The sequence below is a fragment of the Patagioenas fasciata genome, chromosome 1 (assembly GCF_037038585.1).
Source record: "Patagioenas fasciata isolate bPatFas1 chromosome 1, bPatFas1.hap1, whole genome shotgun sequence".
Classification (NCBI taxonomy): domain Eukaryota; kingdom Metazoa; phylum Chordata; class Aves; order Columbiformes; family Columbidae; genus Patagioenas; species Patagioenas fasciata.
This window is the reverse complement of record NC_092520.1, coordinates 78,062,592-78,086,168: the sequence shown is the minus strand read 5'-3', so window position 1 is coordinate 78,086,168 and position 23,577 is coordinate 78,062,592. Positions and strand designations below refer to the sequence as shown.

At 37.7% G+C, this 23,577-nt stretch overlaps 1 protein-coding gene across 2 annotated transcripts in view; it reads left to right on the top strand.

Moving 5' to 3' along the window:
- The window catches only part of CXADR (CXADR Ig-like cell adhesion molecule), a 35,234-nt gene extending 12,005 nt beyond the window's left edge, over window positions 1-23,229 (top strand). The window contains exons 2-8 of one of the 2 annotated variants that reach the window (XM_065829189.2): window positions 5,226-5,392; window positions 6,053-6,257; window positions 6,622-6,777; window positions 8,797-8,919; window positions 9,255-9,393; window positions 9,645-9,831; window positions 22,649-23,229. In XM_065829189.2, the coding sequence (XP_065685261.1) occupies window positions 5,226-5,392; window positions 6,053-6,257; window positions 6,622-6,777; window positions 8,797-8,919; window positions 9,255-9,393; window positions 9,645-9,831; window positions 22,649-22,690 (1,019 nt within the window). In that variant the 3' untranslated portion in view covers window positions 22,691-23,229. Of the gene's footprint in view, window positions 1-5,225; window positions 5,393-6,052; window positions 6,258-6,621; window positions 6,778-8,796; window positions 8,920-9,254; window positions 9,394-9,644; window positions 14,065-22,648 lie in introns of those variants that run through there. The other variant, XM_065829187.2, reaches the window with a different exon arrangement.
- Window positions 23,230-23,577: the final 348 nt, after the last annotated feature.

Below are 23,577 nucleotides of genomic sequence, written 5' to 3'. Positions count from 1 at the left end.
GTGTGAATCTCCCCTGTTCCTGCCACTCAGTGTGTGTCAGCCACCATACCTTCTGCTGTTCCAGCTGGTTGTGTTCCTTCCCTGTTAAAGTGTTTAGGGAGGGACTGTGTATTTTGGGTTACGTAGCACTTCTGTATGCTATCTAATGCCAGAAACATTCGTGCCAAGTTTAAATTTACACTTAAATTTGTGTAAGCCAGCAATCCAGAATTTCAGCGTATCCTTTAACTTTTTTCTTTAAATAAGAAAACGCTAAATGCCTGAGTAATTTGTCTAGTGAAAATTTACTTTCTGTTGTTTGTTAGTATGTATCACAGCTCTGTTTGCATCTGTGTTGGAATGGAGAAAGCTTTGCTCCATTTTAATGTTTTGTCTACTTTCTGTGTTGAAGATTCTTTTATACTAGAAAACCATTCCATCGAGTTCTGTCAAACGTTTAATTTTACCTAGATTATTCTTAAAAATATAACGTAATTTGCTAAGCTGTGTTCCACTTGAGTGGTATTTGAAGGTATGTCCAGATATTCAGAAGGAAATACAGTTTATCTAAAGATGGCTTGCACCCCTTCAGAAGTGCAAGAAACTTATTCAGTCATGTAGATAGAGTTTACAGTGCTCAGGTCAATTTCCCAGAGGAAGAGTATTTTATTCATATTAAGAAATTTAATCTGAATGCTTAGGATCCAAAATGTGTAGCTACCTCTTACCACCTTCTGATATAAACTTTTATAAGGTGTAATACTTATTATTCTGTATCGAGGAATGGGACTTGTCTCTTCTCACCCAGTCACAAGGGTTCAATTTTCTGTTTGCCCAGCTGAACATGGCACATGTTTTTCTTACAAAATATTTGGAGAACAATACACGTGCATTTGGACCAATTGCACTTCTGTGGTGAATAGTTTTCAGTTCTTTTTTGAGAATCTGTTGCACGCTTCTGAGTCTAAGCTTGGCAGTGATTTGTTTGCTGCAATTAAAAAATAGATATTTTAATGCTAAGCCTCTCTGAATAAGCATGGTAACTGACTGGAGGAACCCTCTTCTTTCTGGTGTGTTAAAACAAGTCTGAAATTTTATCCATGAAATCCTGCTAATCAAAACAAATACAGATCTTCACTTACCGTGATAAAATATCTGCCTGTCACATACTAGCAGTTAGATGCCACAGTTTATCCACCCATGTTTTGAGCATACTAATGGTGTGAAAAGAAATTGAATCTTCCTGATTTGAGTGGAAACTGAAGGAGATGAGGCTTGGGAAAGCTTGGAGAAAATGTCATCTTGTCACTATGTGCATTGGCTTCATATAGATCTTTAATGCAGTTACAGAATTGTTTGTATTGAACGTGATGAGAGTCCTCCAACCTTCTGCTCCGAGCAGAGTCAGTGCTCTGTACTTTGATCATGGCTGTGTCAGCTGTCACTAAATCAGCCGTCCCATTTTCCCTTTTGATTCTTTGGTGTTCATGTACTAGTACAAGCTTTTCATGTTGCATTCAGGTTTCTTGCTTTAATCAGCTTTGTTTGAGTTTTGACTTCCTTAGCAGGGATGCTGCATGCCTGGGTGGTGTTCCTGTATTCCTCCCTTGGTAGGCTGTTCTGTCTTCCTCCTCCTTAGACAGAGCTGCTGACTGATCTGCTTATTTTCCTGAGTGTTGGGATGTACTTCTAATGTGATAGCAGCAGTTGTCCTTAAATATCTGACAGCTTTCTTGAGCTCTTTTGCCCTTCAGAACTGGGTCCCACAGAATTCTATGTACTGAATGAGTCAGCCTGCCCTTCTGAAGTGCAGAGCCTGTGCTGGATGTGTCTTCCTCCTCTCAGGATTTTGAACTTCGCTGTTTCATGATCACTACAGTCAAGGATGCTGTTGATGATCACATCCACAGCAAGTTCTTCTCTGTTTGGTTGAAAGCAATTCCAAGGAAGTATCAAATAGGTGGATCATTTAGCATGTGTTTTTCCCTGAAATTTTTCAGAAGTCTTCTGGATTGTTTGTGTCCTGCTATGTTGCCCTTCCAGCAGATGTCAGGGAGGTTAAAGTGTCTCACAATAACTAGGCTTCATGATTTAAAGACTTTACGGAATTGTTCAAAAAGACTTCGTCTCCTTTCTTGCCCTGATCAAGTGGTTTGTAACAAACTCAGATCGTGATGTTGCTCATACAGATCGCCTTTAATCCTGACCCGCAAGCACTCAACCAGGCTGTTGTCTGTCCTGTAGAACAGCTTTCTGTGTTCCAGCAGTTCTCTTGGGTAGAAGGCAATTCACCTGCTGTTCTTTCCTTCCTGGCTTTCTTAAAAAGCCTGTATGCATCCATGACACAGCTCCAGTCGTCTGAGCAATCCCACACGCCTCAGTTACTCTGTCGTAGTTCTGTGTGCAAGTACTTGAGATGGTTCCCCTTTCAACATATTTTGCCCTTGCCAAGGTCTGTGTTTCTTCTGTGAACCTAACTCATGTACTTAATACATTTGAATCTCTATTCCCTCCCTTAACTTCTATCACTATTCCTGATAGACTTCTCATTTAAAGTGCTTATCACCAAATTTGATGATGTTCCTAACCCACTTTGTTGAGTGGATCCCATCTCTCAACTTAGCAGCCCTCATTTCTTAGGGTTACTTGTGGCCGTAAAAATTAAAACACTGCCTCCAGTGCCAGTCCTGCAGTGAATTGCTAACTCACAGGATGTGTCTCCACAAGCCGTTTTTTCCTTCACATGAAAGAGCAAGGAGAACAGGTGTCCTCTGGGGTCCCATGTCCTTTGTCCCTGGAGTTTTCTAGTCGCTCTTGGTTTTCTCCAGGGCTCCTTTGTTAATAGCATGGGTGCCTGTGTGAGTAGGCAATAGCGATAGTTAGGAGAAAAAAAAAAAAGTGGTAATAATAGGTAGTAGTTTAGTAATTAATATTCCAAGGATTGGAGGACTCTTGGCAGTCTCTCTAAATGCTGACTCTGGGCAAACCTCATTCACCCAGCAGATCTGGTAGCAGACGTGTGTGTCTATTCTGCAGAAGGGAATCTCCAACTAATATTACCTGCCACTCCCTCATATTGCTGATGCTTAGTTCAAAGCCAGCTAGCGCTGACACCTGCCTTAATTGAGATGCTTGCTGCTTCTGCCTGTCATTCTAATGTTGACCAAAAAAAAAATCATGAGTGTGGAAAACAGCTTTATGTGCTTGAGTTCTTAGCGTAAGAGAGAGAGTGTGGAGCGCTAGTACAATAAAATGAGGTATTGGCACATTCGGTAAGATGATAGAGTTTTATGAAAAATCTCTGAGACTTAGAAGACTCAGACCAGTCTTTGGGTATGTCTCATATCTGCTAATATGTGCTACGAGCGTCACATGTAGGAATGACTGAAAGCTATCCTGAGGTGTTTGGTTCTGCTTTTATTAACTTACGGCCACTATGTTGTTTCATACGCCCTGGACCAGAGAAATGAGTGCTGTAGCAGAACCTCAGACTGAAGTGTTTGCTCTTTGTGCTTTTTAAAGCACTTTGAGCAAACTGCTGTGTGACAGGCAGGACTATTGGAGCCTGGTTTGCTAGGAGTGTGTTTCTGAAATGTAGTACTTCCACCTTTTAACATAACTTTTCTCCCCTTTCTCTGTGTTCTGCCATCTGAATGAGAAACAGGTTGTATAACATCCACCTTGAACTCACAGTCAGATGGAGTTGTCTAGCAGTGAAGGGTCAGAGATAGCTGAAGAGTCTAATGCTTCTTAGTGATGTCACAACAAATTAGTAACTTCAGGGAGTCCTGGTTGCGCTGTTACTTCTGCTTCATCAGAGATGAATAAGTAATGAGAGAACACTGTCTGTACAAGTCCTGTTTGTTTAGAAAATTAGTCAAAAAAAATCAACATATTCGTGTTCACCTGTCCAGTTTCTTTGGCCCATGTTGTGTGTTTTAGCAGGTGTCAGCTAAAAATCAGAGAGTTTATACTTTTTAGCTGTACAGGTGTGTTGTAGCATCGCCGAAATATGGATCAGGTTACCCACTACCTCCTGCAAAGAGGCAGATGTCAGTGTGTTGTTCTTACCTGAATTACTGAACACTCTGTGAAATCCTCAGCAGGTCCCTTTGCAGGGAGAGAAGAACAAATATGTTCTGCAGTCATCTGTTGTGGAACCTCAGATGGCAAAGTGACTGTTACTAGAGGTGATGTCACAGAGCAGAAATGCTGTTTCAGTGATTTACTCTAATTTCAGAATGAAAGCTTTTAATTTCCGGGGTTACAGATATGCAGCTTTATGGAAGTACTATCTTAATGTAGTTCATCATCATTCAATAAACTGTACTTGACATCCCATCTCACTTATTGAATGTAGTAAAATGAAAATGCAGAAGTGTGATTTGGAGATGAACTTGAAAATATTGTGTTACAGTTTCCTATTGAAGCAGTGGAGAAGAGCGAGGAAAAAAACAACATGGAAGTCAGTGAAAAACAGATTAGGAATTTGCATTCTTTGCTACTGTGCTTTATGGAAACATGAATGTGCTCTGAATCTACCCGTTTCTAGAGATGATGGCCAGTAGTGATACTGTCTTGCTTCAGGCTTTTTGTGTAAGTTTGTTTATGTCACTATACAGATTCTTTTTCAGGGCTGAATTGAGGAAAATTTTTTGTCTGGAAACGTGTTTTGCTTTGAGGCATGCAGATGAGGATTATGTAGCCTTTTTTGAGGAGTAAGACAAGCAGAAAGGGTGAAGAAATCTAAAAAACTCATTGAGAGTTTTGGAAAGGATTCATTTATCCACTCCTGTAGATGGAAGAGCCCTTATACTTCAAGGCAGAGTGACTTAATTTGATCCAACCCGGAACTTGACAACAATTCTGCCCATCCTGGCAGACTTCATTGCTGTTCCTTGCTTTCATTTTACCAAAGAGAGAGTAGTGGTAACTTGAAAAACCTGCTGCTGAAACTTTTTGGTTTAGCTTTGCGTGGGACTTGAATTGTACTAAAAAATTGTATGGTTGCAAAGAAGTAACTGGCTGTTGGATGTGATTCCAAGTTAACAGTACATGACTTTGCATTGTTGTTCTGTAACATACTGCACAGGATCTCTTAAGTGGGTGACTAGTCTGACTAATGACATGGTTTCTATACAGGAGAAGTATATGATGGATTTGAATGTATACTAAAATATAATACAGTGCTTATGGTGAAAATTGCATGGGAAGTGTTTTTAAAACATAAAAATATATTTTTATAGGTCTAACAAGAAGCCTAGATATAACTTCAAATCAATCAATGTTTGAAAAAGCACAAGGAGAGAAAGTGACGTTGCCATGTACTTTTGTACTCTCAAAAGAAGATGAAGGCCCACTAGATATTGAGTGGGTATTGATACCAGCAGATAATCAAAAGAAGGAAGAAATAGTAAGTAGAGACTTTTTTTGGACAGTGCTAATTCAGTTGTTTGAGTAGGTCAACATATGAACTTTGTTACTAACATTAAACTCCCAGGTTTTCAGGTTGGTATGCTTGTGACCTGAAATTACTTTTAAGCACCAGTCATATAAAATATAGTGGGAAGTTCTGGAATAGCAGATTAAGTATGAGATGTCAAAGAATTTCTCACTATGAGCTTGTCTCCTAAAGAAGAACTCTTCTGTAACTACAGCATTTTTTAATTTAAGACAAACTATACTATTGTACCTGGATTGTTTTCCTGACTGAAAACTGATTAATGAGGATTTGATTTTAAATATATTAACTCTTCCCTTTCTTTGGAAACCTTATCAATAAGATGACTCATTTAAGTAGAGAGGTTTTACAGAATGAAATTAGAGCAATTTTAAACAGTTTCCTTTCAGTTAAGAATCAATGCTGACATGTTGCTTCTTGGGCAGTTGTTTGGTTGGAATATTCATTAGAGTACTGTATGTGGTGATAAACGGAAGATTGAGATATTTGGCTATGTCATACTTCTGGGATTATTTAAAACAGTGGAAAGAAACTCAAGAATCTGGAGATGGCATGCAAGCATTCAAAATAATTTGCTAAGTGGATTTCTGATTAATATTTCTTTTTTAATAGATAATTATGTATGCTGTAGACAGGATTTATAATCATTATTATGCTGCTATGACTGGGCGGATGCAGTTTACTAATCCTGATCCCAAATCTGGTGATGGTTCATTGGATATCCTGAACTTAAAGTCATCAGACACTGGCACGTACCAGTGCAAAGTGAAGAAGGCTCCTGGAGTTCAAAGCAAAAAAATACACTTGACTGTACTCGGTAAGATGATTCTTTTCTTGAATTTTCAGTGACATTTTTTAATGTGTTTATTCTGTTCTATCTTTGTCTAAAATGAAAAATTCTGTCAGGCAAAGTCATTCTGAATCTGTCATAAAGCATCCGTTATTGAGGCTTTGGGAGGGGTAAACATCATTCTGTTCTGGGGGATGAAGGGAGTAATATTCAGAATAATGAGCATTTAAAAAAAATCTACACCTGGTTTGTATTTCATAGAAAATCTTTCCATGCATAGAAGTGGTTTGTTGCACAAGTTGTCTTAGCAAAATGGACTGCCCTACTAGAACATAACTAGCAAGTATTTTAATTGTGACTGTTATTAATTCAATAATACTTTGTTTATTAGTAAAGCCAGCAAGAACTAAGTGTTCCATTGAAGGACCACAGGAGATTGGAAGAGATGTTGTCTTGAAATGTGCATCACGAGAAGGATCCCCGCTTTTGTCTTATGACTGGAGGAGAGTATCTGGCACAAAGGAACTCCCTGCCACTTCCATGCTGAGTACTGTCAAACTTTATTTATTACTCTGAAATACTTAAGAAGGATTGCATTTGTGGTTTTGGTTCATCTTGACTGGTGAGCATCTGTAGCTTAGCGCTGGTACAGTCAAGATAAGTGTCACTTCTGTCTTCTCACTGGAAAATAAAGCTGACTTTGAGTTTAGTGGTTTTGGTTTTTAGGTTTTTTGTTGATACTGGGAAATGTATCAAGCTTTGAGATTCTTACCACTAGGCTGCAAAATCATGCCCACCCGTACCTGACTGTTCTGAGTTCTCTTGCTTGCTGATGTTGGCTGCTTTTGTGCTCAAGAAGACAGTAAGGAAGAGTCAGAACAGAGTTCTAGACTAGTGGTTAGAGCTGCCTTCAGGGAAGTAGAGATAAATGCTTGAATTTCATTAGAGATTGAACTGAGGTCTTAATTTCCTGATCAAGTGACAGAACTTCTTGCTTAAAAAGGGGTACATTTTTTTAGAAGAAAAGTCAAGAGTAACAGAGAAGAAATGGTTTACCCTTTACTTACAGGAGCTGACATATAGGATTCCAAATTATTGTAGTGCTGGTATGGGACTTTTATTGTGAGAACTTCATTGTAGAAAGTTAATTTGTGGGTTTTTTGCTTTGTGAAAGCTATTCTGGAATATTTTTAGAAGAGTACTGCTCAGTACCAGTTCTTTCTGATCCTCCTTGTAGTTATGAAACATTAAACCTTGAGATGGTGGGGTTTCCTTGCAGATGAAGTAGTTCAAGAATCTGCTTACCAATAGACATATTTCAATTTGGGTTGTGTAGGACATACAGGATGAAGTGGTATCATATGTCTAAGAGTAGTCAAAGTGGACGTCTATGGGAGAGACAATACGAAGTTTTCTGATTCTTCCTCCAAGGGGTCTCCTATACTCCTGTAATTTATGCCCCTGAAAATTCAGATATGCCTTCAGTTTAATTGATTTGAAACAAAAGCTGACTTCTCTGAACTTTTCCAGTTTCCTTTAAACTTTTGTAGTTTGTTAGAATCTGTAATATCTTGGAACACAGATCTCTAAAAATCAACTCCATATGAAGAATCTCATACTATTCCTCATTTTGAACTTGCCTCCTTGTAGTGCTGTTTAGTATCTTTCTTGTTTTGCAAGTGAACAGTTACCACTCAAGACCTTAAGCTTCTGTTACTATTCCCCTTCATTCTCCAAATTTGTCTCATGGTAACAAAAAAATCAATTGACAGTATCAGTACTGGGCAAGAATGACTAAGGAAGTATGTGAAAGTGGCACGTAACTTGATAAAAATAATGTTTATTTTGGGCTTGTGAATGTAGGTTTGGGGACACTGAATATGTTCTCAAGAATCTGGGTGCTACCGAACTTCTTCAACAGGAAGAGTGAAGTATTTGTCTGGTGCTTTGTTCCTGTGGTGTTGGTGTCTCTTGTAGGTCTAATGGCAAATCTATTAACAATTAAAGCATTGGAAGTTCAACTAGTAGAATCTCACAAAGGGAGCTGTCAATGACTTTTGAAAGTCCTGGGGAAATACTGTCTTTGTTTTCCCTGATTTGTGTCTCTTGTTCTGTCAGCATCACCAGACTTAATTGGTAGCACATGGGAGTACGGTGGTTAGGATAGATCCACCTCATGTTGAACGTGGGTTCTCTAGGAGAGGCAGTTTAGACAGAGAGGAGGAGGTACTTCTGGGATGCCTTTAGTATTTTGTATTTTAGAATTCTGTGCTTGGATGAGAAAATTTACCACCTTAAGCATCTGTTCTTTTCCATTGACAGAGCAGCTAGTCTGTAGGCTTAATATTAAAGTCAAATGCTGAGGAATAATTTTCTAACAAGGTAAAAGGCTTTTACAAATAATAGTATTTCGCAGCATGACAGACTTCTGGTTTTATTTGGGTATTTTTAATATGGCATTTTTTTAGTTAAGAGTGCATCTATGTCCTAGATTAATAATTCTGCAGTATTGAATATGGAATTAAACTTTGGACAATGGTAAACCTTTACCTTTGGTTGTTTGTAGATAAAAATACAGGAGAACTTCTGCTGAAAAATGCCTCTCAAGACAATTCTGGTACATACACTTGCGTTGCCTCAAACAGAGTTGGCACAGATGAATGTTCTCTTGAGCTGAATGTCACCCCTCGTAAGTGTTCGCTGTGTAATGGTCACATAGTGTTTTGTGTATTAAAACTGGATAACCTTGTTTCTCTAAACTCCTAAAAGGCTAAATACACAACCCTGTTGTATAACTAATGGTTGCTTTTTCAAGTCTTTCAGAAATATTGCTTTTTATGCACAAAGCTGTAACTTATTATTGTTTTAAATGCATGTCATTGAAGCATACCCTCTGTGATTTGGTGATATACTCTTAACCTGGATCATGTGGAAATGTACTGTTTTTAATATTGAGTTGAGAGAAAAGAAACTGGTCATATAAATTTGACACTAACAAACAGTATCCTTATTTATCTATTCTAGCTATGAATACAGCTGGTATAATTGCTGGAGCTATTACAGGAACTCTGTTGGGTCTTTTTGTACTGGCTTTTCTCGTCTTCCATTGCTGTAAGAAACACAGAGAAAAGAAATATGAGAAAGAAGTACATCATGAAATCAGGTAACGATGTATCTCTAATTTCTGAGCAGTGTTATTTGAACATTAACTTTTAAACGTGTATTTTTGCAAGTCAGATCTTGACAGTTGAGACTTCTGTCCTAATCTCCTTTTTTTTTTAACTTAAAGGAACATGTGAGCCTCTTGCTACTGTGTCAGAACAGAAAGGAACAAACTGAAAATTTGCTTTGAAAGCTCCCATATAATAATAGTGACTGAACTCTTGTTCTGCAACTGTTCTTTGTGTATTTCAGAGAAGATGTTCCACCTCCAAAAAGTCGCAGTTCAACAGCCCGCAGCTACATAGGCAGCAATCGTTCTTCTCTGGGTTCGATGTCTCCCTCAAATATGGAAGGATATACTAAAACTCCATATAGCCAAGTCCCAAGCGAAGACTTTGAACGTACTCCTGCTCAAAACCCAACCTTTGCACCTCCAAAGGTAGCTGCACCTAATTTAAGTAGAATGGGAGCTGTTCCGGTGATGATTCCAGCACAAAGCAAAGATGGGTCCATAGTATAAAATATTATTAATTTAAATGCGGTTTTTAAAGTGTTCATTGTAAGTATTAGAGAGATCTACTGTGTTCCATTCCTCATTTAAACAATGGCATGCAATTTTCCTTGAAGAAAATGAACAAGTTAGTTTGAAAAGCCACCAATTCTCATTTTTAATTTTAAACTTACTAACATATGCCAGTTGAACTGTTTGCTAAAATCATTGATGTTGTTAAATAAATATTGGACACTAAAGGTATTTGGACCTTTGGTAGGTTGCTGAAGAGACATTGTCAGCTGTTGTGCAGTTCTGAATATGTAACAGTGAGACACAAGTGAGAAGTAACAAACCATTTCATATGTAGAGCATGAAGTTTCTCAGAGTTGCTGAAACTTTGTCCTCAGTTTTGGAATAACAGATGTTTTAATTTGGCCACTCTGATGAACTTGCAGGAGGCTGAAATACTGAGGATGACTTTGAATTCTGTTGAAACTCAGAGTACTTATGCAGTTCTTTAACCTGGTAATGTTTGTTTGGACCACTTCTTGAACTCTTATTTCAGGGCTACCAGTTATTTGATTGGTTCAATGAATTTCATGGGTTTATTCGGAATTTAAAACTTCAGTGAGTAGAAATGTGACTGGAGACCTTGCAAGCTCTTTGAAACATGATTTTTTCTGAAATAACTAGTTCTGGTCGTGTCAGGTAATTTAATACTTATGTTATTTGATGTAAGAGATCCTGTAAGGTTGTTGGTAGTGGTATCGAGGCTTCAAAATCTATAGATCAACTGTTACTGTCACAGTGAGAATGAATATGTATCTCTATACAGGTCCTAAGTTAACTGTACCTTGCATTTTCCAAAGCCTGTTTAGATTCTACAACAGTGCTCTTTCCAGGTGGATTACCTAGGAGCTCCGTGGGATTTTAATGAAAGCTGTTAAATAACTGGTATTTGGCATCTCTCCTCCTTGCTCTAACATCACCTTGGAAACATCATTTCCCATATACGTGTAGGCAGCCTTTACTTAAGATGCTAACATCTTTCTGTATGACTTTGCAAGGAGTTTAAAGCTCATTTCTCCTTGCCTCTTCCATAGCCCTAAATATTCTTATTAACAGACACTTAGACTTTTAAGAGTAAGAGTTTCATGCAACCAGAATCTGAGAAGAAATAGTTATTCAGAATTGTTGATACAAATCTCATGTTTCAGGATTAAAAACCCCTTCTTCCCAGTTTTGCAAACTTAACGAATGCATTACGGAAGGTACAGAATGATTCTTCATCTTAACTTTTGGATGTACTTAAGGACTTTTGATAGCTTTTGATGGCTGGTATTATATACCTGTAGAAGCAGGATTTAAAGCTTAGTGCAGTTTGAATATTTGGATTTTCTTCTTCCTTCCTTCCTATTTTTTACTTTCTTTCCTCTTCCTGTGCTGGTGGGTGAGAGGGGAGAGTCCCTTCAGCTTTTTCTAGCTGTGAACTGCAAGGTATTTTGGAAAACTCTAAAGGTGAATAGTATGTGGCACTGATGTTGATGAAGGAAATATCTGAATAGCCTGTTGAAAGATGTTAGGATTATTTCTATGTAGCAACAGTGCGAGAGAAAATATTTCCCCAAACTTCTAGGTTTAGTGTCTGCTTTTTTGTAGCTGCTTATAGATCTGTGATAAATCCTTTGGCTTACTACTAAATGTTTGTCCTATCTATAGTTAAGTGCACAATTTTTGGCTGGCACTAGTAGTGTAAAGAACATACCCTTCATACTGAATTTAGAAACTTGAATGGCTATTAAGTATTCTAGATTTAGTTTTACACATTTGGGACATTTTTAGATTGTAAACTGATACTCTTAGAGATCAGGTTTTTTTTATCTTTCATGTGTGCCTTTTCAATAAACTTTGCCTGATTGTAACTTCGGTTTTTATGAAATTTCTGGTGCCTAAATTCACTCTTTGAACAGGTGCTTAGATGATGGTACAGTTCTTAAAACATGACACTGTGATCTGATTTCTTGATTCTAATGTACTATTTATACCTCTTCATGCCTATTTTTGGATGTGACTTCAGTGGCTCTCTCTGTATTGTTCTGTATTTCAAAACGTCAGTTACTCCTTCAATTGCTAATTACGATTTAAGTGTTTATATTCCTGAAAACTGTTCAGTTGTTGTACCAGTGAGGTGGATGATTGACTTGTGTGGTAAATACTAGGTTTAGTAACTGTGCCAAACATATGCTTATGAAGAACAATAGATGAGGAGACATCTTCTTGCATCCAATTATTGTGATAGAAGAGACTTCTGAGGTTTTAATCACACGCTGTTTACCTTAAAACAAAGGCCTTCCTTAATTAAAAGGGTATAGTTGTTACAAATACAAGTTGAGTCCAAAACTAAACTGAATCACAGACTGAGAGATAGCTATAAACCTAAGCAATCAGGCAACAAACCTACTGAATTTGGTTCTTAGCCATCTGTGGACATATGGGAGATTAGATGTGGGGTTTGTTTTTTGTTTGTTTACTTACCTTTTTGTTGATGCTGTTTTGTTTTGGTCTTTATTTTAGTTTTGGTTTTTGTTATTGTTGTGGGGCTTTTTTTGTTTGGCCTGAGACCCTGTGCTTTCAATCGGGTAAGCCCTGAGACACTCAAGAACAGAAACTTATCTCACTAAAGCATACAGAGCAGAGTTTACACATGCTTAATGCTCTGTCAACTTCTACAAAATAATAAATGGACAGAACAGAAGGACAACCTGATGTGCCCTCAGAGCCTAACTGTTAGGCTTAGCAGCCTTGACAGTGTCTGTCTATTTATGCAATTGCAGGGAAAAAGAAAAGAAATCGAATCTGACATAGTCCTTATCTGAAATAAAGAACTTCCATCTTGGGGTAAACTTCGCCTCAAGTTGGTGTCATCACGCCTTTCTGAATGGAAACAACACTACTATGAAAACATAATACTACAATTATTTATTTAGTCAATAGATTGTTCACTTACGCTGGATTATGATTCTCAAAAGCAGCTACTATAGTTTCACAATGATTTCTAGCTGTGTAGGAGATGAACTGGTTAAACACGTGAGGTGTCCGATCTTACAGATAACTCTGCTAACTGAAGTCTTCTTGAAAGTAACGGCAGCTGATATACCAGTTAGAAGGTGGCGTTTTTAATGTCTCATTTTATTAAAAAAAAGGGGGGGGGAAGTCTACCGTTATGTAAATAAGTGAATTCAAGTTAATGTCATGACTGTAAACTTGCCTGTTCAGGACTACTATATATAGAAGAGAAACCTCAGTTTTAGCATGGTGTGACTAAAGTGTTTAGACTTGTACTACTGTAGAGGTTATGTAACACTTGTCCATATGTTACAAGCGTTTTCATAAACTTTCTGAAATGGATATTTAAATATATTTGTGTGAAACTTCCTTACCTAAAACTGAATACTACTTCCAAAACTGTGTAGTGCACAGAAATGCCTTTTTGGAGGGGTAAAATGTGACTTTTGAAAGAAATGTACAACGCATACATCTTTATCAACTCTGATAGTTGCATTCATGTTAGATGTATGCTTCCTGCTTAATCGTACAAGTAAACTGCTTAATTGCAAGCTTTTCGGTAATGCTGAATATTGTATATTACTGGTTTCCATGATAGGTTTTTGGTTTTGTTCTTAACAGTGTATATTCTGAATCACTTTAGTTCTTTGTTTCAGTCTAAAGACATGATGCTATTTGTGTCACTTAAACCTTGTTTTATACACTTGATAGGTGCTTTATGGGACCCTTTGGTTATTGGTCCTCTAGCATTGAGGCACAGCTCAATTGAAATTGGAGCAATAATATTTCCCGGAATCTAAAATGTTATGTTACATTACGCTTCTCATGCACAAAGCATGGACTTGAATATTGATATGAATTTCAGTATGAGGTTTTATATTCCTACTTTTGGGGGAATGGTATTTTAAAATGCAAGTATTGTGAGTGACTTTGTAAAAACAAAATCCAGAACTTTAAAATTATGTAGTTCCATGACAGACTTGTGTACTTTTTGAAATAAAACTGTTGGAGAAAACAGTAGTCTGTCTTTATTTTAAAGCAGCACTTGTGTATGGCTTCAGCTTTCTCTTTATGTAATTGGAAGTGAACTAATAAATACGGCTATGTATACCATGCTGGCATTAATAATTTGATTTCTTGCCTTTTTTCCCCCCACTAATATCTGAGGGAAGTAAAACTTCAGGTGTTTTTCAACGTGCGCTTACTTGTGGTGTCTAATTATAGATACACAGATGTAGTGATCAATTTTAAAAGCATATGCAACAATCTCAGCAGTTATTCTGAAACATAAGGCTGGAAAGGAGCTTCAAATTAAATTTAATCCCTCGACGTTTTAGGTAGAACCCAGAATTTCTGGAACTGTTAAATTTTCGTCTTTTGAAAATCAAACAAGCAGGTTTACAGCACTCAAAGCATGTTGATAAAAATGTTTGGTTTTATATTGTCAGTTAATGTGCATAATTTTTGATTTGAATGAGTTGTCTTGGTATACTCCCACCCCTTGGCCTTGCAAACCAACTAATTGCTGTCCTTGCAATTTTACCTAAGGTAACGCAGTTTTTCCAGTGTTGTCTTGGGCACATAGTTTTAGGAAACAAAGTTTGGTATGGGCACTATTTGTGTTAATGGCATGTATTACGTTTATCTGATTGGAAGTCTAATTAGCTTATATTTGTTTATAATGTGTGCATATCTTCATATGTTAATGTATATCTGTGCTGTGCCAGATGTTTCAGTCACTTTGTGTATATCTGAAAAACCTGTTTGATACATGTGTGCGCAAGCATATGAAGTTAAACAGAGTACTAGTGGAAAAACCTTCAGGAGTTTTCTCTATTTCAAATAAAGATTTGTGCTTAGATACAAAAGGAAACCTAATAAAAATGCAGATTCAGATTTATTTGTATGTATTTGTAGAGCTCTAAGAAACCTTTCTACACCCTTTTAACGTTGACATCCACTTCAGTTCAAGACTTTTATCCTTTCCGAAGGTTTCGTTTTGTCACAGATGGCACTTGCATGCCTCAGCTGCCCCAGGTCTTTGATTTGGAGATGCAGTGACTGTGACTCAAGGGAGTTGAGTCCCTCCAGCTTGTCTGTGGCAATTCCAGCAAAGCGAGTAGTGCTTTCCCAGGAGTGTCCTGAAAGAATATAGAGGGCACCCTTCCTGTGGTGGTTCTACAAGACCTTTGTGGTCCTTGTATATGTATGAGACAATGCCTGGGGTAAAGCTTCTTAAAAAGTCTGCCATGTTCTTTATTTTCTCTGAACATCTTAGACTCTGAGCTTGTTATTTTCAAATTTACTTCTCAGATGGGAGAAGCTTGGGTTCTTTCAAGCTCTGTGATAATGTTGATAAGCAGTTAGTTGTTAGGCTGCTTTAGAAAACAGTTAATGCCAGCCATTTAGCCTTGCTTTCTTGCATGTAAAATCCATCAAACAAAACCAGAGGAGTTTGTGACAAAAAAACAGCTGATCAAGAAGCAAGAGTAGAGTGAAAGAATCTATGAGTGTTGCCTACTTTTCCAAGTTTCAGGTTCTAAAATTACTTTTCACTTTTGGGGTGACTGTAGGTGGTTGCTCACAACATGAAGACTTGCATCTAAATGTAAAAATAATTTGTACTTGAGTTATGATTATTCTGTTGCTTTTTACACTTGTTTTAGGCTTTTTGCAGAATCGTAAAGGCACAGCTATCAGGAGAAGAATATGAACCTTTAATTTTATAAAATAACCACTCTGGCAGTAAACTGTCCTGGAGGATTGCATTGTCCCTGTTTGACTTCCATTCACAGTCAAGTTTCTGAAAATAGAGATCCTGTAAGGATCCTTTGATTTTTATTTTTTTAATGTATTTATTTTTTTCATATTGTTGTGAGTCCATGTTAGTGTCACCCTCATAAGTTGGAGTTTTGAAGTCTTCAGCTTTCAGCTGCTGAGTACTCACCAGGTGGCTTTGAACATGCGAAGTGGATATATTGTTTTGTGGCAGCAGCTGGTAGCTGGGTCCTCATTTTAGTGGGTCAGCATGGTTATTGACATTTTTTTATTTTTTAGATATCATTGACCAGATCAAGGACAATTCTACCATGTTATTCAGGAAAGATTAAGATAGTTGTGGAACTCATACAGGAACCTGGTATGATGCCAGGATTGCTAGATGGTGGGAGTGGAGCAGCTTTATAAAGAAGTTGAGTGTGTTAGTTACACAACTTGATTATGTAACAATTTTAAACCACGGCAATATTAAAGAGACGCTAACATCTGAAAGCACGTCACTTTGCCTTCAAGAATCTAATTTTTTCCTCAGGGGAAAATCCTCTGGAGGCAGTGTGTCTGCTGGGAAGCGCAGAAAACTGCGATGCACTGACAGTTGTCCCACTTCTCAGGGCCGGGTGCTGTGGTTCTGTGGGCTGCGGGCAGGCAGGACCAAAGTTGAGTGCTGTACCTGAAGGCTATTGGGCTCTTTTCCCAGAGTACTTTTCCTAATTGCAAAAATGGGGAGAGGAAACAGCAGGTCTGATCAGTTTGTGGGAGGAACCTGAATTCTGGAAACTCTAAAGGACTGTCCAGCTTCTTAAAGCCTTTCCCTAACGCTGTTTTCAAGCCAGATCTGGTTCAGGGGTTTTCAGACAATCTGCAAAAACTTTGGGTTTAGAGTTGCTTATAGAGTCAGTATATCTTTATTGCTTAAATTTCAGGGTCTCATACTCCTACCATGAACTAACTTCTGTATATGATGGCTTTGGTTATATTATTGCAAACAATACTGTATAAAGAAACAGAAACTGTAGACTAAAGTCTCCTAAATGCTTCACTTCACACAGGGCAAATGGTGACAGCACAGCTTCTTGATGCTCTTGGCCCAAACACCTCCAGGGGTGCAGCGGTTACTGACATTAGGTAGCAATTCATTCACAATGTGGTGTCAAGGAATAGTAAATCAAATGGTAAAGAGCTGTAAAAGTAACTTCATACATCGTTAGTATAATAGCTTCTAATTATGTCAGTTTTGCAAATTATGTTCTGTGTGAATAGGAAAGAAACTGAGACTTTGTTTCTTGTGGCCGGTTACTGCTGTACAAGTGAAGTAACACCCTCTCACAGCATATGATTTGGCCTACTCCATGATTTATAAATGAAACAACTATTGCATGCAGGAATCTGAATCTCCTTATTTGATTTTGCTTGGTAATATTTTACTTGTGAAACAGCAGTCAGGATTAGTCAGATTTCACAGAAGACAAAGTGTGCAGCAGAGCATCCATTCTCTGTGTTTAAGGTCTCTGATTTTAACCAGCAGCAGCAGCTCACAGTATCTCGCTAGTCATCTGAACTGGGAGTGTTTCTAAGAAAATATTTGCTGAAGTCAAAACATGTGCTGTGCCTTATTTAACTGTAGGAGATCAAGATAAAATTGTTACTTAAGATTGCCATTTCCTAGTAAAATAGCTCAGGTGCGGGGGGGGATGCTGATGCCCTTAAACCAGAAATTGAGACAACTGGTGATAATACATAAAGCTACCGAATTGCTTGTGACTGCTAAAGATGACAACTCTGGGGCATAGCTGGTGGTTTGTGGAACATGTCAAAAAGCTTATGTTGTGGCTGCTAGCACTGAACTTCTTATCCGGATAAATAAAATGCCCTTCCATGTCACTTCCAATCCTGTAACTGTCAAGAGCAGAAACAGTTCATCTAAGCTGTGAGAGCTGTAAAATACAAAATAAAGTGTGCAGTTGCTTGAATTTAATATATCTTTCCCTGTTTCTTGTTGATACACAGGAAAAATTACAACTGACTCAAAGGGCACAGCTTCCAATGAACTGGCCTTGCCCTGCTTTTGTCCTCGTATTCTGTAATTCAATATGAAATTGCTTAAGAGTTGCAATGTCTTTTTCTCTTACTTCAGAATTGAGTTGTGGTTTGGGTGACAACTTTATCTAACGTATTTAGTTTAAATACCTTATATCCCTATTTAAGATGAGGGAATTGTGTTTAAAACACAGAACCTAAAAAAAAAAAAAAAAAAACCACAAAAACATGGTCGCCCCTTCCAACTCTAGCCCACTTAGTAAAAAAATTATGCCTAAATAAGAGTGCTTTGTATTGAAACAACATAATATATATGTGTTTAGGAATACCAGGTGCTCATTTGGGCTGAGGCTTGGGCAGTGACTCAATGTGACTGCTGGAGGTTTGCACTGACTTGCTAAGAAATGTTAGGTTTTCCAACAGAAAGCAAAATAACATCAAGTTGCCAGAAAGTTATTCTCTTATTCCTTACATAGGAAAATATTTTGGTAAGAAAAGAGCAATCTGCATCAATTTTTTTGTATAAGCTCTGACAAAAAGCTGTGAACTGTGCAGAGGTCATGAAAGGATATGTACAGCTCAGGTATTAAGGTGATTTTTAATAGATTTTAACAGTTGTAGTGAGAAATGCTAGATTTATATTGCCTTTACACACACTGTATTGCTAGGCTAGAAGTACACACTTCTACAGTCCTTTTATTTACCCCCAAAAAGTGTAACTGAAGCATGATTGACTAGTATGGACCAGAGCTTACAGTTGGTGAATAAAACTTCTATTTTCATGACTGTAGTTCAGGTCATGAATTATGTTTCTTCATTTGCAGGTCATTCAGGGAAAAAAAATTCCTCAGATGCATCTTAATTGTGTTTTGTTGGTTTGCTTTTAGGAGCAAGACAATAGAAGTTGTGATTCTTGTACAGATAACATACAGTTCTGATCACGCTAGATGTGTGTACTTGAAAGACATTGCTTTTAAAATCAAGGTTATGTTCCTACTTAAAGTAATTTAGGTGTATTAATAAAATATGTGCATATCAATGGGATTTTTTTAATAGTGCATGAACTGGGTGGGCAGGCTGGAATCTTGGAGAACCCACTATAAAATGCTTTATTTGTAGGTGAAAAAGCTGGAAAGAGTGTTAAAACCTTTATGCTCAACAGTCCTTTTTGTTGCCTGAATTAGTGTAATTTCCCTGCCCTGGTGTTACCTGGGCAAGCTGGGATTTTAATCAGCACTTTTGAGTGGAGCGTCCAACTGACAGTGAAAATTGGGTCATTATATTACCCATGTGAATTGTATTCTGACAACATCCCATGTCTGTGCCAACCACGTTAACTAGTTAACTTGCTGCTGGCTTTATGGTTTGTACATGAGGGGAAAATTGCTGAAGACACAGGGAAGCTTAGGGCATCCTTAGTGCTGGACACGTCTATCAGAAGCTCACTTACTGCTAGTAATAATAACAATAATAAATCCTAAGGCAAGGGAGTCTGATTAACAGAAGATTGATGTCTGAGCTTTGTCATGACTTAACCATGTGATTTTTTTCCTTTTTGAAACTTTGGCATCTTATTCCTTGGCTTCCTCATTTGTTAGAATGGAGATAATTCTGTTGAGTTTCAGGTGCTTTCAGAATTAGACTTTCCCATAGCACTGCCATTTTTTTAAAGCTATCCTGGATGAGTCTTTTTAGTCTTTATCAGCTGCCCATCTAGTGCTTATTTTCATTTCTTTCATAATCACAGAAAATTTTCAAATATATGTATTTAAATATAGTTACCTTGGTCAGAACGTCTGTGGTTGTTTTCTGTCCCCTGCCAGCTGCTGTTTTTTAATTCTGTCCTGACAATAGTCACTCTTCCAGTACTTCTAGCACTACTTGGGTATTTTGAGTTGTGGTAAAAAATAATGGTGGGACAGATCTCATTAGACAGCTGCTTGAGGGTTAAAGATCTCCCAAAACCCATTGCCAGTGCAAGGGGAAACATGTTTCCTCTGGAGGCTTTGTCACAAGTCCCAGGAGGTGGCTTCTGTCTCCTTCCACTCACTGGCATGTGGGATAGTGTTCACCTGGGCTGGTGTCCCTCATCACTCTGCTAGGCCACTTGACACCCCCTCTTCACCCTTTTTCCCTGCTGCTCACAAGGGTGTTGGAAGGTGTTCTCAGGATAGGGTAGTTCATCCTATTTCTTTAGCAAATACAGAATCAAGATGTGTTGAGTACTTCTCTTCATTGCTACTGGTATTGGAGATGTCTAGCTGTGTATACTTACACTACCAGGCTGAGGTGCATAAAGCTCCTTTTTGTTGTCATTGCATTGGCCCTGTCAGCAACAAATTACTCTTTGGTTTTGGCTTTTTATACCATTTTCTTCTGCTTACAGCTTTCCGCTGACAATGGCGGCTGACCTTCCTCTTTCTGTTCCATTCTGCCTTTTTGTGTTTGATTACTGGTTTTATTTCACCACTGAAGCAGGACAGAGTTTTAGTAGACAGTTTTTCCCTTGTCTGAGTATAGTATGTCTCTGTTGAACATGCTTTTATGAAGGTTCAGTCCTTTTACTGGTCTTTTCTATCATAGTTGTTGTTCCTAACTAGTTTCACTCATTTGTCTTTGGTTTAGTCATTAGGCACTTTAAATACACATAATTATATTTTAGACTGGCCCCTGGTTTTCCAGCTTAAATGTAATAAGGTTATGATTGCAAGTACTTGGGCAGACAGCATTTCTCATGAATTGGTATTTTTTCTTGAAAGATCCCAAAGAATTATCACATCTTGTTTATAAGTTATAATGCTGGATGGTTTTTGTTTTCTTTATCATGGTTGCATGAATAACTAGCTGCATGATAGGGTTCACTTGCCAGACTACATTTTTCTTTACTTTTTTTTGGTAGAGACTTACTGAAATGAGAGAGAAAGAAGAAAATCAACACTGAAAGTATCAGGACAGTGCAGGCAAAGGAGAACAGATTATGTTGTATTTGTTCCAGTTTACCCTTCTAGCTTATTTCACCATCTGATTTTTAACTTGTACTTTTCCAAGCAGCTAGAGGATCAGAAGCTCCCACCCCATCCCGGCTGGTCTCTGTGTGCCACGTAGCAAGCCTTTTGCTTCATAAGCAGGATATGTTAATTTTTCTTGACTCATTCATGAAAGGGAGTGAGCAGGACGTGCTTGATGAAGAACCATGATTGCAGGAGCCCCTGCTTGCGTGCCTGCTTTATCCCAGAGAATAGCTAAATTTATAAACTTTTTTGTCATGTAAGAGCTCTGTTTCTTCAGGCTTTACCAGTAGAGAGGGATTGGACGAACTGTGCGGGGAGTGGCTTGATCTTTTTTAGAAGGCATATATTTACTAATTATTGACTAGTTGCCTGTTTGAGAGCTGTTAAGGCAAAAGGTTGGAAGTAAAGTGTTGTGTTAGCTATGACACAGAGACGAGAATAGAGACAGAAAGGACAGTCCCAGTGAATTTGCCTCTTACAGAGAATAAGTTAATTTGATCAAATATCATTTCAGGATGATACCAGGGTTCTTGTTCCTGTGAGGACAGATGTGTTAGGTTAGAGTGGAAAATAAGTTCCAGCAGAAAAAAAAATGCTGCCAAAGTCTGACAATATGGAAAATATGTTAAATAAATTATCTTGAAAATACACTTTTACACTGTTACATTCCTTAAAACAAAATTTATATAAGCAATAGCCAGAATTAAGTTGTAAAACAGATTCTTATGCTAGATAATTTAAATAGAAGGTAAATATGGTGAATTAATGCTAAAGCACTACTCAATACTGATTTGAGTTATGCTTCCAAGCAAGGTTTTGTGGATGTACTCAATTATTTTTACTGTCACACACACCTGGAAGTTTTTATTTGATGTGTAATGCTAGTTGCAATGTGACAGTTTAAAAGGAAGAAAGTGAGATGTTACAGAGGTAGCATGAGCCAGTTTTTTTAATTACTGGTCTCACAGGGAAACTGTGGTGCTGTTGAGGCATGTTTTAATATTCTGTAAAGACTGGTAGAGTAATAAAAAAAAGCCTTTAATAAGCTGAAATGCAGTAAGAAAATGAGATGTTTGCAGTAAATGCAATATATCTGTATACTTTTGTGGATTGTTAATTAGGAAGAGGGATTTTCTACTAGAATATTATATTTGGAAAATTAACACTGGTAACTCCCAGCAAAGTCTGAGTACAGGCCACATATAGAAAGAGCAGTTTTGCTCCATGAAGTGGTAGCAAAAATGCTTAGTTTTCATTTTTCTTACAGTATCAGTCTTGGAATATTAAGTCAAAGAATACAGAGCTGAAAAAGAACTGGAACAAAGAATAATTTTTTACTATCTGAGGGAAAAAAAAAAAGTATGCCCAGAAAAAGTTAAACATAGCAAAGGAACTAGAACGAACCTCTGAGGAAATGGTGAAACAAGCAAGTATGCAGATTGGGATGAGTCACTGGATTCTTTGCGAGAAATGAGTATTTATAGCAGTAAATAACCAATATGTGGGTCTTTGATAATTCAAGTTACTACTATGAAACTGGGGAGAGAGATATCTAAACAGACTTTGACAGATACTTCAAAAATTGGTGGCAGTAGCTATGCCCTGGGAAATCCATGAGGATTTTCAAATAACCTAGGTGGTGAAGATACTGACAATTTGCTCTTAAGTTAAATGTGCAGTCATTTAAGGTCCACTGATAAATTGAGTCGATTTGCTACCCCACTGCACTGGTTTTCTGCAAGACACTGGTTTAAACTCTAATCTGAGTGACAGTAACTTTGGTGATGATTGGAATAGTGCATTTAATTACTGTGTATTACAATATCTAGCCTCTTGTTAATATAGATTAATGATATTCTTTCTTTTTATAGTATGACATCGCACACAAGATCGGTGACATAACAGTGGTATAAACATGAAGAAACAGGCATCATTTTTTGCATGACTTTCAAGTATGGTGAAACTGAAGTACATTATGAAATGAAGTGCTGGTTTTTTACTTGATCTCACTTTAGATTCAAGATTGTTAAGTAGGCTGTATTCAGTTTTGTAAGTACCACATTTTTTTCTTTTACATGTTTTTAATCCAAAGTTTACGAAGTGCCTACCAACATTTTTCTTGCTAGTTCTGCATTTTGAAAAGCGTGCTCAATCACTCCTCTCTGCCTCTCCACGACGGAGATTTGAAAGCTTGTGAGGTTAAAAAAATCAACTCAGGTAATACAAAATATGGCCTTAAGCAGTGGGGTGTTGGAAGAGATCGTGACCTGAAACAGAGTAGTTTTGTTTTTTCCTAACTTTCTGGTCTGCTTATTTGATAGGAAGTGTATTGTTTAGCCAATGCTGCAGTGATACCAATGAGTTCTTATAACCTCTGTGTGATGTGCACTGTATTTTAAGATTGTATATATTTTATAACACTTAATAAAATGTACTTGAACGTTACAGTTAATATGTGCTTCAGCATAATCTGTTAATGCAGGTGTTGTGGTAACTTGTGTTCCTTTTGCTCCCCAACTTAACCCTGCATGAGATAGGAGGAAGAAGAGTGCTCTGGTTATGGGGCCCTTGTTGCCTCCTGCGGCGTGGGGACTTTGGGTATTGATTTCATAACGAAAATATTAAACTATGGAACCACCTAAGCATGAGACCGCTGTGGACTGATCCCGTGGATGTGAGCTTAGTAATTGATTTTCAGAGCCTGATACACCACTGGTTCTTAGGCATTTTTGATAACTCATTATCTGTCACAGTCCACATAAATCAGAGCACACTGAAGGACATCCCAGCATTAGTTAGG